The sequence below is a fragment of the Struthio camelus genome, chromosome 5 (assembly GCF_040807025.1).
Source record: "Struthio camelus isolate bStrCam1 chromosome 5, bStrCam1.hap1, whole genome shotgun sequence".
Lineage (NCBI taxonomy): Eukaryota > Metazoa > Chordata > Aves > Struthioniformes > Struthionidae > Struthio > Struthio camelus.
Genome location: NC_090946.1, coordinates 70,392,752 through 70,408,549, shown reverse-complemented (window position 1 = coordinate 70,408,549; position 15,798 = coordinate 70,392,752). Strand labels below are relative to the sequence as shown.

The following is a 15,798-nucleotide window of genomic DNA, read 5'->3' as shown; positions in this document are numbered from 1 at the left end:
TAAAATTAGAAAAACAGAAAAATTAAGCTATGACAGACAATCTAGTCTATTCCTCAGCCAACCCAATCCCCATATAGCTGTTGTTTCCCTTTACCCATTTGTCTATCATAAAACCTGGTAGGAGAGAGTATGAACCACAGGAAGTTCCATCTGAACCTGAGAAAAAACTTCTTCACTGTGAGGGTGACAGAGCACTGGAACAGGTTGCCCAGAGGGGTGGTGGAGTCTCCTTCCCTGGAGATATTCAAAAGCCGTCTGGATGTGATCCTGGGCAATATGCTCTAGGTGACCCTGCTTGAGCAGGGAGGTTGGACTAGATGATCTCCAGAGGTCCCTTCCAACCTAAACGATTCTGTGAAAAAAGGTCTGTTATGTTGGAATAACATTCCTGCCAGTGTCGTCTTTAAGTGGAAGAACTCCAGCATGACATGGGTTCTTGCAATAGGCCTCAGGCACAAGACACATCAATGGCATATATTCTCTGACCCTGCTAGAACAGCGAGTATTTTAAAATCTTGAATACTGTAACTTTGTCTCTGAAGACTGCAGCCTTGCCTATGGCCTTGGCAGCTTGGAAACAGAAAATTACTTTAAATAAATATCTAATAAACCATAGAATAGATATAATGAATTAGTCATTACTCCTTACCGTAATGTAAGGGCATTCCTGAAAGCCAGGCTTTATTAGCATCATGAAGAGGTGTTGAGACAAGGATGGGTGTCATGGGGATTACTGCAGTGGGAAGCCAAGATGAGACAGTGGTACATTATCATACAGTGTCATCAGGATTCTGCCACAGACTGTGCATAAGTCCCTACTGGTTCCTGCAATTCTGTTTGTAACTTGACAAAGAATTACCTAAAATCAGCAAAATGTTTGGCTCTTTTTCTCTAGCTGCCTGTAAAGATACACATGCTTAAACAGACTTGTGGATTCAATGAGTCTCTAAGTGAATAGCTCCTTTGGATACCTGTTTTGCTGTAAAACTAAAATAAAGTCATTATAAAAAGAAGTAAAACCAAAAACGTAATGGCTATCGAATGGCACTGTCAAACAATGATCAGCACCAAATCCTACACTCCAAGAATCATGTCAAGCTGGTATCAATTGGCATAGTTTCATTATTTATTGAAGTGGCTTTCTTTATTTTTGTTTGTTGTTTTCACCCTGTCAGTTTGCTGTGCTTTTATTACAGTTTCTGTTCGTGGGTGCATGTGAGTGTGAGCCTAGCTATGGATATCTAAACTCTTAGCTCACATAGCTTCAAAACACCCATAAACATGCACACACACAAACACGTAGTAGAGCTTTTTAAAAATCCGTCATAGCAATGTGAAGAGCTGCAAAGCAGAAACTAACATGAAGTAATGCTTAAAATCATGAATTACTGCACAGAATACCCAGTAATATCTGCAAATCTAAACCATCTTTTGCCTTTTTATGAGCCAATTGCTAAAACATATGTTATGCATGTGGTCTGTGGGGAAGTATTGTAAATAGAACAGCTGTTAACTTAAAGAGTTACAATAGAAAAAAAGGTTTTATTTTCACCACAAGTTTTCTCATTCTTGTTTTGTTTACATTGCAGGATATGCCCCTGGCCTATTCATCCCCCCCACCTCCCAGCCAGCTAAGAGGTCTCTTGGTTCACACACTGTATTTCAAAATAGTGTCTTGCTCAGCAGAGATCATGACACACCTGGATGGGAATAAGAGTGCACACAAGCTTGAACTAAGCTACACTCTTACTCTATGCTGCAGTGAAAAGTTTCCATCCCTGGTAGGAGAGAGTATTGTGTACTCTCCCAGCCTTCAGTTCCCTAAGTGATGACTGCCTTTATCTTTATCTCACCATGGTGTGAAACGTGCTGACAGATGCTGTAAAACGTATTTGTCCTCACTCATTGAAATATTGTCACTGAACAATCACTGAGAATGCATAGAGCATCCGGGTGCCCTTTCTTTGTGATAGATACGCTCTCATTCCTCACTATTAGTGTAATAATGAGCTGCTGCTCCACTGACTCCAAAGACATGCATTCACGTGTACCAGATCTAAACTGGAGTCTCTTTGAAGTCTTTGCTGTGTACCAGGGAGAAACATAAGTGAACTTATGCCATATGCAATGCATATTTATTCCCTAATTTATTAGGACCTACAATTTATTAATTACATATTAAATCTTTTTGTGCATGACACAGAAAGCATCTGCTTCTATAGCAGATGTCAGTATTTGCTAATAACCAACTACCTAATTAAAAAAGATATTAAAATGCAAATATCATAACAGCTCCAATAGCTGTAAACCAGTTGTTACAGCAGTTGAGTCAGATGTGGTAGCCATAATTTGTTATAGAACTGCTCTCTTTTATCCTTCATAGTATGATTTCAGTAGGATTATAAAATATCACTATAAAACCCACAGACCTTGTTTTGTAAATGTATCCCTAGAAGCGCTTGTTCCCCAACTATAGTCCACAACGGTAAACGCATTGCAGTTGGTTCACAGATGCCTTACAGCACCTACTAGTATTTAATATATTAATATTAGTATGACTGGTATTCTGTGAGAAATGCACTGCTAGTGTTATACTGGTCCAAAAAGGTGGGGAATTTTTCCTTTGTGCTTTCTTCCTTCTGGAAATGCACAGTAGTGGAGAAAAAAGGAGCAGAGTTCTGTTGCAATCCACATCAACAAACACTGCAATAAACCTCTGTCCAGGCATTCAAGATGGGATAAAAGCACCACTTCGATGGTATTTGTAACCACCTCATCTCTGTCTTTCTCTGTCATTGAAGTTCCTCTTATTAAGAGAGATTTCCAGCAGAACGCTGTGAGCCTGCCTCCATGGCCACTATTACCACTGTATTAGCATCATCATGGTAGCATTGAAAAGCCTCTTACAGGAACATCAAGAACAGTAATGCTCTTTTCAAGCACAGCAAAGTAAATCTGACATTTCCACAGGCCAGCATTGCTTATTTACAAAATTGAAATTGGATTCAAAAGGTCTGTACACATCTCAGAGCTCCCTCAGGATAGCAAAGAAGCCAGAAAGCAGCCTTAACTTTGAGGCTGATACTACTCTACAGTAGGACGCCCTCTAGCTGCTGGAATCATTACACAGGGAGATTAAAACACAACTGCAGAGACAACCAAGTTTTAGGCTGATCCATGCTAAAGGACTAGAGTAGGAGGCTTCACCACTCCACTAATACACAAGGAAAGCCTCACGAGGATCCATTCATCCAGCTTTTGTTAACTTCCAATATACACTTTTTTTCTATTATGCTGTGAGAGTTTAAGAGTTTATCAAAACTCTTTTCACCCTGCTTCTACCACAAATAACAGGTCCAGGGACTAGATGATACCAAATGCTTTTGACAGTCACACCTTATATTTTTATAGATCTGTGAAGATATGTAGCTGTTATAGGTATAAATTATATGAAACACAAGGTTACAGACACAGACAGTCAGCCTTTATTATATCACCTGATTCTGTTGGAAAGAGCAGATATTCATCAGAAGGAAGCTGCAAGGCTCAGACTAAATACAGGCTAGGAACAATGGCTCTTAGTGCTTAGTTCCCCAATCATTAATACCAAAGCAGCGCACTGCTGGAGTCGCTCTGCAGTACAAATTTGATCAGACTCGGACGTGGGCACATGATTGCAGCTCTGTCAAATTAGTCAGACACTATAGAGCTGTATTCCTTAATGTTGGCTTCGTGCTGGGTGAGGAGGGAGAGCTAAGACAGATTTGAGCTGATTCAACAAAAATTTCTGAACAAAGTTCTGCCAGTAGGCCAGTCCTTTGCACCCTACAGCTGTTGCATTTTGGATTGGTCTTTAGGAGTCCTCAGCCCAGCTGCAAGCTATTGACATATCACTAACCTAATTAACTTAATCTGTTATTAACTTTTGAGAGGTTGTTAGACCTGCAGAACAGAAAGCAGTGCTGAAAGGAGAGGAGAGAGACTACCGGACTTGTGGAAGAGCAGGAGAACCAAGCCTCTAAAAGCTATAGAACAAAGAAGGGTCCTTCAGGAGGTGGTTATAAGTAAAATACGCTTTTCTATTTGTAACTCTCAATTGCGACACTGGTATTGTGACTCCTGTCCGCCTTTCCATCAGCTTTAACTGACTCTGTCAGACAGCAACTGGAGGGCTCGAGTTGCAACCCCGAGTAACCTTTTAACGCAGTGATCGAGAACTGCCTCCTCCATTTCTCCCAAAGGCACTATTTTCCCCAAGGGTTAAATGGTTAAACCTCTGCCATCTTGTTTCCACCACTGTGCCACAATCTGGCTAAAGGTCTGAGCACAGTATAACACACGGTATGTGGTCAATATATCAAAGCATTTCAGTGTCCTGTTCACCCTGAGGCTGCCCTGTTTTGCTTCAATTTAGCAGATACTCTGCTCATGTCACCAACAGTTATCTCAAGAGAAGGATGTCAACATACATTGGCAGAGAGGACTGGCTTTTCTTTCTCCTGCTCCCTCCTCCACAGCTCTGCTAAGAGGACTGTGACTTTGGCGTTTATCTGCTGACCCATTAAATATAAATTTGAATCAAGGTGAATTTGACAGTTCAAAAACCTACTTTTTAATTATATCTGGTCAGGCACCAAGTCTGGACAACGTCTCCTCAAAAGCTATCAGTACCTGAATCAAAATGAAACCATAATTCAGTCAGATTCAGCATTACTCAGTGTAATGGAAGGTACTGCTTGCTAAGCCTGAATCTGCCGTCCTTTTACAAATTCTACTCTACGCTGAAGCCTATAAATCCTAGAGGAGACAAACTCTCCCGAACTGCAAAATATATTGCACCACATTCACTTTGGTTATACATGAGCAACACTCATTGAAATCAGAAGGGCTTAAGGCAAAGGGGAGTCCAACAAATCAGCTGCGCTGGCATTGACTGCAGCTTGTCATACAAAGCTTGATAAAATCCTCAATACAACAGTTATTTGAAAGATTAAAGTTTGTACACAGTGGACCTGAATCCTTCAAAAGCATGAAGTGACTTTGAAACCTGAAGGGACAGATTTTTCCCAGGTATTTAGGTGGTTGGAGATACCAATATAGCACTTGTCTACCTCATTAAGCAGCTAAATACCTTTGAAAATGTAATCTTCAGTCATACTCTCAAAGGAGGCAGATTTCTAGAAGTGCACAGATGTCCAGGAGGATTACAAAGTGCCTAGCTGCTTAGTGCCCATTAAAATCAATGAGAGTTAAGGGCCTCATATAAATCCACGTCGATCTACCTAATTAAAAAACATAGCCCCTAAGATTGTGCCTTGTTAAAATTGGTGAGGTTGGAACTCCTGCAGTCCCAAGGTGCTCTTCAAAGCTACACTTTGGCTTTCCATAATATAGTTCCCAAGCAGCTAGCAGGAGCACTGGCAATCTGAGCAATGAGGAGGAGAACAGGAGCGGCGCCGAGCCCGAACCTGCCTCCAGCCACAGCTGGGCCTTCAGGAGAGCATCCTTGGAACAGCAGGGAGAAGCCAGTCCAAAGAAAAGCAGACATTAAAATAAGGCCAGGCCAGGCCATGACAAAGACACCTCAATCATATCCATGCTACAGAGCAAGGTAGCGGTTTGCTTAGACCATTTTAGAATGTGTTTTTCTTTAAAGAGCAACTTAGGATAACAGTTGCCACTTCCAATTTAATCACCCTTCCTTAAGAGAGCCTGGTGCTTTGCGCCAGATAATTAACCTTGATACTTATTCAGACTTCAAGACATACAACTCCTATTGCTGTCAATTAACTGACAATGCCAAGCATGCATGCGCTGGTGCAATATTTCTCTGTGACCATGACAATATGGCATTTGGGAAGTTTCAGCAGCTAATACGGTCAGTCTGCCAAAGAAAATCTTTCGCAAATTACTTAAACAATTCTAGAATGGAAAGGGCGATTGCAAACTTGTCGCTGGAGTAAGTTCACAAAACAAAATAGATGTACATTAGGGTTTATTCTACTTTCTATTCTCATTTGCAAGACTGCTTTCTAAAAGGTCCCTGCGGATAATTGGCAGAGGTCCTTTCACTGTGTCCGTGTGCAGCACTGAGCACAAGGAAGATACCTTGATCTCAGCTAGCATGTTCAAATGCTACCACAACACACATGCTCTTTTTAATAGTAATGTAAGGCTGGAGGTAATGTTATAAATGATCATTGCAAAAAAATTTTTGGTATATAAGGTGGACAATAAACACTGCAATATGAAAATGGGACGCAACAGGGGAAGGGCCAGTGGCACTTTACTTTTCCTGATGATTTCTTTGCATTCATAATAAAGAGTTACAGGCTACTGGTAAAACAAGATCAAATTAGTGGGCAAAAAGAAGTTTGAATCAGATTATTTTCCTATTACCCCACAGCGGGTCACGTTCTGCTAGCGCATGTTATCCCCACAATCAGGTAAACATTCATCTTGAGAAATGAAAAACCTCATTCAGGGCTTCTAAAGCAGCCAGCACAGTCAACAGCTAAAAGAAACTGGCTCAAACACAGCTACTTTGCTTGTTAAGTATTGTTCCTCCTCCCTGATAAGAATGGGAACTAATGGCATCACTGGAACATTCTTGTAGCAAAAGCCAAGAGAAGCCTAAAACCTATCCAGGTTAGAAACCCTATCTTGTAACAAATGAGGACTAGCTGTTGTTCAATACAATGCTTTTTCACATACTAGCCAAAGCTTTTGGAGTAAGCTTCTCAACGTGAGTTCAATTTGACCTCCACATTTTCAAAGCACATTGCCTCGCCTGCTGAATGAAAATAGCAGAAAACTAGGAAAAAGGAAACATTGATTTGTTGTGCTTTTATCTGGGTTTATGAATGACAGCAAGCTGCTTTGGATATTTTTCGTGAATATTCTAACAGTAGAAAAAGTACTGACTTACTTCATTTTCTACACAGGGTCAACATTATGAAGAGGAAAAACGGGCTTTGAGCCATGAAATAATTGCACTCAATAATCACTTAATAGAGGCCAAGGTGACAATAGATAAGTTGTCAGAAGACAATGTAAGTATTTAATTATGGATACATCCTGAGGTTATACTCGGAAATAAATTAGGCCATGCACTTCCTATGTAATTAGAATAATTTTTTATTGTTTACATAAAAGATAACCTGCCACCTCTACAATTAATTTATGTTGATGTTTCCCACCAATCTGGGATTTCAGTTCTCCTTAAGTCATGCAGCTGGGGTGAGACTTCGTTTTGATTTTTTTCCCCCCTTATATCTAAATGAAAATTAATGAGAAAAAACATTCTAGGAAATGGTGATATCTCTGCATCGAGTCTGCCACAAGTTTCAGCCTAGTAGAGCAGACTAACTGAAGCCTATGCTCAGAGCTACTCAGTGGACATATCCTCGCAGGGAGGATTCATCATGAGGATTATAGGCACAGTGTAGACCCTCTGTTTCCCACAGCTCATCTATCTTTCAGGCTTTCCTCCCTGGAAGGGGTTGCCCAGCACAAGTGAGCTCTCCTAGGAGAAGGCAGAACTGACCCAGCTTGGTCACTCAGACTATTGAAGGGAGTGAGAGCTAGATTTTCCCCAGCTCTACATGGAATGAAACAGGGAATATTCTTTGCAGGTGTCACCTTGCATCTCACTAAACACAGCTGGAAACTGCCAGGTGTTCTGCAGCTAGCAAACAAGCTCATTCCATGTGACAAACTGAGGAAGACAACAAAGAAAGGGCGGGTTGATTATTATACCATTCCTTCGACACTTAGAAAAAATTCATCTACACAAGATATGTTTCTGTTGATACCTTTTCTTTAGCCTCTCACATTCAGTCCTTCCATATCCCATATGAACTCTTAATCATAGCAGGGAGCACTTGATCCCATGAATATGCCTGTTGATGTAAATAGGAATGTATGTGTGATTAACAGCTTTCTAAAGGTAAAAGAGCGTTCACAATCTGGTCCTTTATTTCTACAGAAACTGTGTTGAAACAGTAGTTATTTCATAACTCTAATATCTTTAATTAAAGGACATTGGTAAATGCAATGGGGTAAATTTTAAGTTTTTAGAGCACAGGTATAAATCCAGGGTAATTCAGCTAAAATCAATGGACTTATTTCAGATTTATATAAAAGATGGTAAATCTCTCCCAGTAAATATTCTTGCACTTCCACTATGACATGGAGTTAGCTTTGAGCCCACATATGAAGAAATGTTTTCATTGTTGATAGTTTTAAAAAGGCAACTTAGACTGAACTAGAATACAGAGTACTCTTCTTCCAACATATTAGAATTATTCTGAATTACTCTGAACATTATGTTAATGTCTGGAAACCTCAAAGAGTAGCATTTCTTCATGTCTGAGGCCAATTCACAGACAAAAGTCCTGCCTTTAATTATGTAGCTTCACAAAGAAAAGTAAAGGTTAAATGTGGCCAATTTTTTAAATAAAGGACTACGAAAGAACCCTTTAGTATTATACATAATAACCAAAGAAGATATTAAACTGAAGAATCCCATATGGGGAGAACACATTTTTGATTCACGAGTATTTCTTCCCTGGATGCTATTTCCCCTTATTCCTCTGACAGACATGAAATCATGCTTTTGATGCAGAAATAACGTGTAAGACTATGGAAAATACTTTTAGGCATAACTGCCGATTACTGTTCCAGTTGCCCCACAAGTGGCTATTTTCCTTTCAGATTAATATTAAAGGACAGAAATTCATTCCAGTCACATGGCATGTCCCATCATGTTGAGAACAAAGTACATGTAGCACATTCAACTTGCACGTAGTTTTCTGTAGTAATTTTTAAAGCTGCTAAAAATAAAGTGCCAGAAGTGCTTTTTGTACTCTCCATGGCAACCACTTCACAGAACCAGACCCTCACAGCTTTTAAAGAAAGGGTTGCTTTCTGGAACGATGTTATTCTTAGGTGCCTAGTAATGGCATGAGGGATTTGGAATATTTGTCTGTGCTATACCATGCAGCGATATATGAGGTGCAGGGTGAGTGTGTAGCGTGTCAGAATCACATGCACACGCTGCAGATTCTGCTTTCAAATCGAATCCTTGGATTTCTACTGTTGGCATCTGTTTTTCAGTAACAAAGATAGCGTGTACCAATATAAAATTCAAGGTCTACATGAGAGAAACCTATTTCCCCATCACATTTAAGGCAGAAAGGGGCACGTATAAGGCACACATGCACAAAAAAACAATAGGATCTAAAGGCGCTTGAATATGAAGATATAAATTACCTAACAACCATAAGAATATACATTTGCTCCTCACATGCCTCACAACGAACTAATCCCAGGAACATCTTGTTGAGCCTGTTATTACAGAACACCTTTAAAACAGTATTTCAAAACAGGCAAATTTCCACCTTTCCTTTTCATAGGAAATTTACCACTTTTTAGAGGAAAAAGGGGAACAGTAAAAATTTTCATGCAATGAAATGACAACATTAGCACCAGAGAAAATTCCAATCATTTCACTAGTCAACATTTTTTTCTCTATAAACATTTTATAATGTTTACAGGTTAACACAGCCTGTTGTCCACAGTGTTTTTATGCTTTGTGTATCTCATCTACGCTCACCCATAAAGCCAGCTTCTGAGGTCAACTTCGTTTCTGTAATGGCACCTTAGTCAGAAGCAACACATGACTCTTACCTCTAGGAACTCAAACATCGTGATTGGAGGATGCAATGTCAAATTAAATTAAGATGAAGTATGGAGAAGCAGGCAAACTTCTGTACCTAGTTTTCCAATTAAATAGGCTGTGGGAGCCATTCAGAATAAAAATTATATAACCAGCTTGTTTTAAATTCTCTTTTTCGCTGCATGAAATTCTCATGATAATTTCTTATCCGGTAAAAATATCCTGTTCCGTGGCATCAAATATGCGCAGTGAAATTTAATTTGTGTAGAGTTACATTCTGCAAAATATGAAAGGAGCTAAGAAGTATAAAAAAAAAATTCATAAAGCAGTAAAGGACTTTTTAAAAAAAAAAAAAAAAGTCTGCAATGAATTTCTCCCACATTCTCATGAGATTATTTCAGCATTTTCTAAAGTAGTGTCTCCATACTGATCCAGGTGATGTTCTATAAACATTGTTTGTTCTTAAATTTTCTTTTAGCTTAAAAGTTCATGTTTATTTTAACCTTCATAGTTCCATGCATGTTAACAGTATAAAGTCTGGTTCCTAGTGGTAAGCATCTGTCTTATGAAATGCAGATAAATGTTCTGAAGTAACAGCTCTCAAAATTTTCTGTCTGGTACTTTTGTTCATCCACCCATACAGAGCCAAGTGGCAAAAATCCCCGGACCATGGAAGATAGAGAAAATCTTAATGTATTTAAAAGTTCAAGTATGCTCCAAACTTCCCCAAAGTCAACTTTTAAAAGATTGCCCAGGAATGGGAGAAAGGCTGAAAGCCGCAAGCTAGATGCAAACTTTAAAAAACAAGCTATTTTTTGCCTTTTTTTTTTTTTTTTTTGTAGGAGCTCTATAGGAAGGACTGCAATTTAGCTGCTCAATTGCTCCAGTGCAGCAAGAATTATGACAGGGCACATAAGCTTTCTGAGGTAATGTAACCAAGCTTGATAATTCTTTAAAGAAACAAACGTTTTATGGAAAATAGGCTATTCTGCATATATCTAGAACTCGCTTGCCCTTAAGGCTTAGATTTGTCTTCCCTTTAAGCAACAGCGGGAGAGCAGTTGTACACCTGTTGGTCTTCTATGTAGCTGAAGGAGCTGTTAACAAAAATCATAGCTAGTGACGGAACTTGGTGGTACTCTTTTCCAAAAACTCTGCTATTCAGTAGAATTAGCCTGCACTGATCATGCTGAAAAATAAAGGTTTTAGAGTACAAAACAGGGGGGGGGGGGGGGGGGGGGGGGAGTGGAATAATGACAACCTGCAGGCATCAAAGATGCTGATCTAATCATCTAATCAATTTTCCCCTCCTGAAGCTATTTTCCAGTCCAACTAATTTAAAACAGACTGACAAAAATAATATATTTTTCTAAAGCAACTAGAGTACTGGATGATTGATTTCCAAGGTGAAAACTTTAATTAATAATCATGCCTTCCAAGGAAACTAGGTTTGAGAAATAGACTTCTTAAAAGACACACAAATACTATCTTAGTGAACAAGACTGCCTCTTGGGAAGCAAGCCTCTGCGCAAAGCAATAGCACCTTCCAGATATATATTGCTATGGTGAAGGTCACTAATACTAAACAAAAGTGTTCCCTTTATCACTCTTGTCAGTTTAGTGCAATTATGTGACAGAATAACGCACAACAAGGTGAAACGTATAAAGTATTTCTGAGCCAGTAGACTGCTTAATGGCACTAAACAGCTCTGGCAAATAAGGGCAGATCAACACCGTTCTGTCAAATGGCACAGTTATTTCCCAGAACTGAGAGAGAACTTCCAAAATTAACTAAGATATTAATCCTTGATTTTCTTTTTTCCTAGTAACTAACTTTCATTAGCAATTCACATCCAGGAATCATCATGACATTACTCATACCTGGAAGCATCATACCCATTAGCAAGATTTAGGACCTTAAACATACTTAGAAACCACTTACAGCAAAATATCACAGATTGGGATCTCCTCACTATTTCTCACAGACTGTCATACAGTCAATCAGATAGGGAGTTGCTCATAACTGCAAGCATTTATTAATTTAGCAAGTCTGAATGTACTGTCAGAGGCAATGAACTCCTTACAAATACAAATATTGCTCGACAATGGATTGTGTATCATCCATGACAGCAATATCATTTTAGTAATTCCAGTATGCAGCATTACACCAAAAACAGAATGTTCTTTTTCTTAACTCATTTCATAATCTAAGTAATGCATATAAAATAGATCAAACAGCAGTGTAATGGTATACTAAAATAACAGCTATCCCACACAGCAGTTTCGGGTTAAATGATCTGTATTTCTTTTCCACACCTTTATAGCAATTTACAGCAGTCCTATTTTACAACATGTTTATTCAATCTTTGTTGCATCTCTATTTATTACGACTAACATTGCTGTCTGCAAGAAGATTGGCAATATTGTATTCCATTTCCAGTGGAAGATATATGAGCTAATTAACAACAAAATGATTAATTCAAAATATCATGGAAGGTCTCTTGGTTGAAAGAGTACTCATCCTACTCCACGGTAACAGGAACACCATTTCACAACAAGCCATATTTTGCATGCATTGAGGCACCCTTAAGTTTCTTTTGCCTTAGAAAAAAAAGCGAGGACGGCTTCAGTATTTGCAGGATTCCATTCTCTCCTTCTAGAGAAACAAACTTAGGGAGGGAGTGTGATTGTTAGGACTATAATGGTAACCACCCATTATTTGGTAATAATTGGACTAGAAAAAACTTAATTTCTACTTAGGCAAACATACTCACCTTGGTGAGTAAATCAGTTCAGCCAGGATCTCAAGGGCTAAATTCTTAGGCGATATAAATCAAAATGAATGTCAAAGGAGCTACCACAGTTATCAACTAAGTTGTAAACCGAGCCCAAACATGAGTTCTTTTGATTTCCAGCAAGAAAAATTGTGAGACAGCTCTTAAACAGTCCTCTGGTATATCCCTTTCTGATTGCTGATAGAAATTTGAAATGGGCAAGGCAGATTAAATCTGACTGGTAAGCATACTTGGTATTACCAATACGACTTTTGAACCGCAACAACAAATGCAGTTTCTCAGTCTCTTCTGATCCATGTGACAGATGGAATCACTGTCCACAGAATTGATCCTAACTTTCTCCAAAATTTATATGATTTCTTAGGCCCAGCAGATTTATTGATTAATTTTGTGGAGTCTGCCATAGAAATTGTAATGTAGGTTCAGGTCTTAGCTCTTATTTCTGTCAATTTAGTAAGAAACTGCAAAAGTGGTCAATCTGTCAAGCAATGTTTGAGTGCTGGGGCAAGATAGCTGGTTTGATTTGCTTCTCCCCCAACACAGAGAAACACTCCTCTAACACAGCAATCAGCACCACTGCTTCAAGCAGCAGCAAAACCAAATTTCCAGCCTCTTCAAATAGCATTTTTATCAACTGCAACACTGAAGGGCAGGAGCCGGTTTGGCACTGGGTTGGAAGCAAGAGGAACTGGCAGAAAGATAGAAGAACAGAATATAATTGTACCCTTCCTCATCTTTCCTCACCCTAGCAGACACCTCAGCAGCCCCACGTTCCAACTGCACACCACACATGCATAAAATCTGCAGTGTTTCTTTAGACTATATTTCCCTACCTGTCTTTTTAAAATCATTGTTTACTACATTCTTTAAGATCATTGTTTACTACATTTCTATCTATTTGGAAGGAATTCTTTCAGTTTCATAGTATTTTCCATGTGGGGGAGCAGATGAAGATTTCCAAATGTTAAGTAAAGTCGTTTGACGACATTTATTTTCAGAAATGCACAGAGATTGCAACCATTGCTAAATGAATTAATGCACTAGTCAAAGAACCATATAGAGTGAACTATGTAATGGTATAAATTGCACTCATCCATTAGCATTGCATAAGTCTAAGCAGATACCAGTATTGACATGCACCCTTTTCTCCCATCCCCTTTGTCATCTCTTTATATTATAGTTGCCATCTGACTTTCAGGAAAGAGTCAGTATCCATCTGGAAAAACATGGGTGCAGCCTTTCTGTCCCCTTGTGCCACACTTCTTACGCTGATTCCATACCCACTTGTGTTATTGCCAAAGTACTGGAAAAACCAGATCCAAACCTGTCTTCACATTTGTCAAGCCCATCCACAAGGGATCTTAATTTTCAGGATTCTGCTGGAAAACTCGGACAAAGGCCCCAGTACAAGTCAGACATCTACTGTAGTGATACTGCCCTTTACTGCCCTGAGGAGAGGAGGAGGGAGAGGAGACAGAGTGTGGACACGCAAGTGAAAGACGTGGGGTTCCTCAGGTCCCAGAACTCCACTGACAGCACTGTAGAAGAAGACGGTTTCCATTCTAGCTTCTCTCACGAAGCCTTCCCAGAGTACATTACCTCTTTGCCAACATCCAGCTCCTATTCCAGCTTCAGTGTTACATCCGAGGAAAAGGAAAACGCCCAAGCCAATACACTGACAGCCTCTCAGCAAGCGATCTACATGAGCAACCGAGATGAACTGTTTGAAAGAAAGTCACCTGCAGGTTATGAGCACCAGGGGAGTCCTAGGTTTGCCAAGTCCAAACCTGTGCAGCACATGGAGCTTGCTGATGACAATGAGAACTCACCCACCTTTACGAGGACTCTGCCTCCTTATGCAAACGAGCCTTTTCATTTCTCAGCCATAACACCACAGCAGGCTTTAGCAAATCAGAAAATGAGGAATGACTGCAGGAGTACCCATCTCTCAGAAGAAGACTTGCCTGGGCGATGGAGGCAACTGAGCGTGGAGGACATTGGCGCATACTCTTACAGGAACACTGGCAGGTTATCACCCTGTAGTTTTTCAGAGCAGTACTACAGCAGCCCTATTAAAAAAGGAGACAGTCGAACAAGCTCCATCTATGCTAGTTACAAAGCAGATAGCTGCTCAGAAGGAGATGACATCTGCCAAAGCAGACTTGTGGATTCTTGCTTCCTGAGAACAGACAGTGGCTTGAACATTGACATCAGCACTAGCTGCAAACAGGACAAGTTGCCCACTTACAAAACAAAAGAATCAAGAGACCAAAAAAATGAAAGGATCACCGTCCAGTTATGCAGTAGTAAAAACATTGAAAGTAGTCCAGTATTGAAAAGAGAATATGTGGACGTGAGCCCCAACAGCTCAGCTGAGTCCCTCAATCAGAGTTCAGTGGAGGCATCAGAAGTTCACCAGTCTTCCATGGAACAAGGAAGCCATTCGGGTATACATAGCAAACAGCAGCAGTTTCAACGGACTGGGAGTACTGGTTTGACTCGGAAGGACAGCCTTACAAAAGCACAATTATATGGAACCCTTCTAAACTAGGCATCTTCCAAAACTGCAATAAGAAAACAAACAAAAGGAAACAAACAGCATTTGATACTTCTAATGAACAATAAGGTTCTAAGAAACAGGATTATTATAGAATATATATTCATAATGGTACTGTATGTTTAAAAGAAAAATCTCTTCAAAAATGTTATACAGCACTTTTCACTTGACATCCTTTCCACGTGGGAGACTGTCCCCTCCCCTCTTTTATAAACCTGAAATATTTTTATAAACAAAATGGTATTTATTAGACTATCCTCAGCTATTTGAGCAGAATTCTTTTCCCTTCAAGCAGGTTTCTTATTTATTTTTGTGCATGAGGCCATCTGTGCCTAAACTCTTGGAGGAAAAGGGTAGAATCATGACGGCAGTGACAAAAAATAGATCCACCTGATAAAATACCATAAAATGTCATGTGAAAACAGAACAAACAAAAATGGTGAGTTTGAAGAAGTATATTTTTTAATGAGAATGGAATTGTATCTTATTTCATACAAATGTATTTATGAGTGACTAATGTATGCACAAAGTGATACCAATATTTTGTTCTTTTAATCCACTGTGTTTCTGCTTTCCTATTTTCCCTTGTATACTACCTCAAAAGTAATTGAGGGTTTCTTTGTCACATATTTTCTGTAGGCTTGCATTTATATTGTCTAAAATGCATGCAGTGTCATAATTAATACTGTATTTTGCATTACTTAATAAAAGACACCAGTGGAGATGTTTTGATTTTTTCCTTCATTAAAACATGCCCTGGGCAATAC

The 15,798-nt window shown here is 39.3% G+C and overlaps 1 protein-coding gene across 1 annotated transcript in view; it reads left to right on the top strand.

The window, feature by feature from the left end:
* The window catches only part of BEGAIN (brain enriched guanylate kinase associated), a 150,157-nt gene extending 134,404 nt beyond the window's left edge, over nucleotides 1-15,753 (top strand). The window contains exons 7-9 of the mRNA XM_068947059.1: nucleotides 6,945-7,052; nucleotides 10,522-10,605; nucleotides 13,655-15,753. Of these exons, the coding sequence (XP_068803160.1) occupies nucleotides 6,945-7,052; nucleotides 10,522-10,605; nucleotides 13,655-15,025 (1,563 nt within the window). The 3' untranslated portion in view covers nucleotides 15,026-15,753. The remainder of the gene's footprint in view (nucleotides 1-6,944; nucleotides 7,053-10,521; nucleotides 10,606-13,654) is intronic.
* The last annotated feature ends 45 nt before the right edge of the window (nucleotides 15,754-15,798 follow it).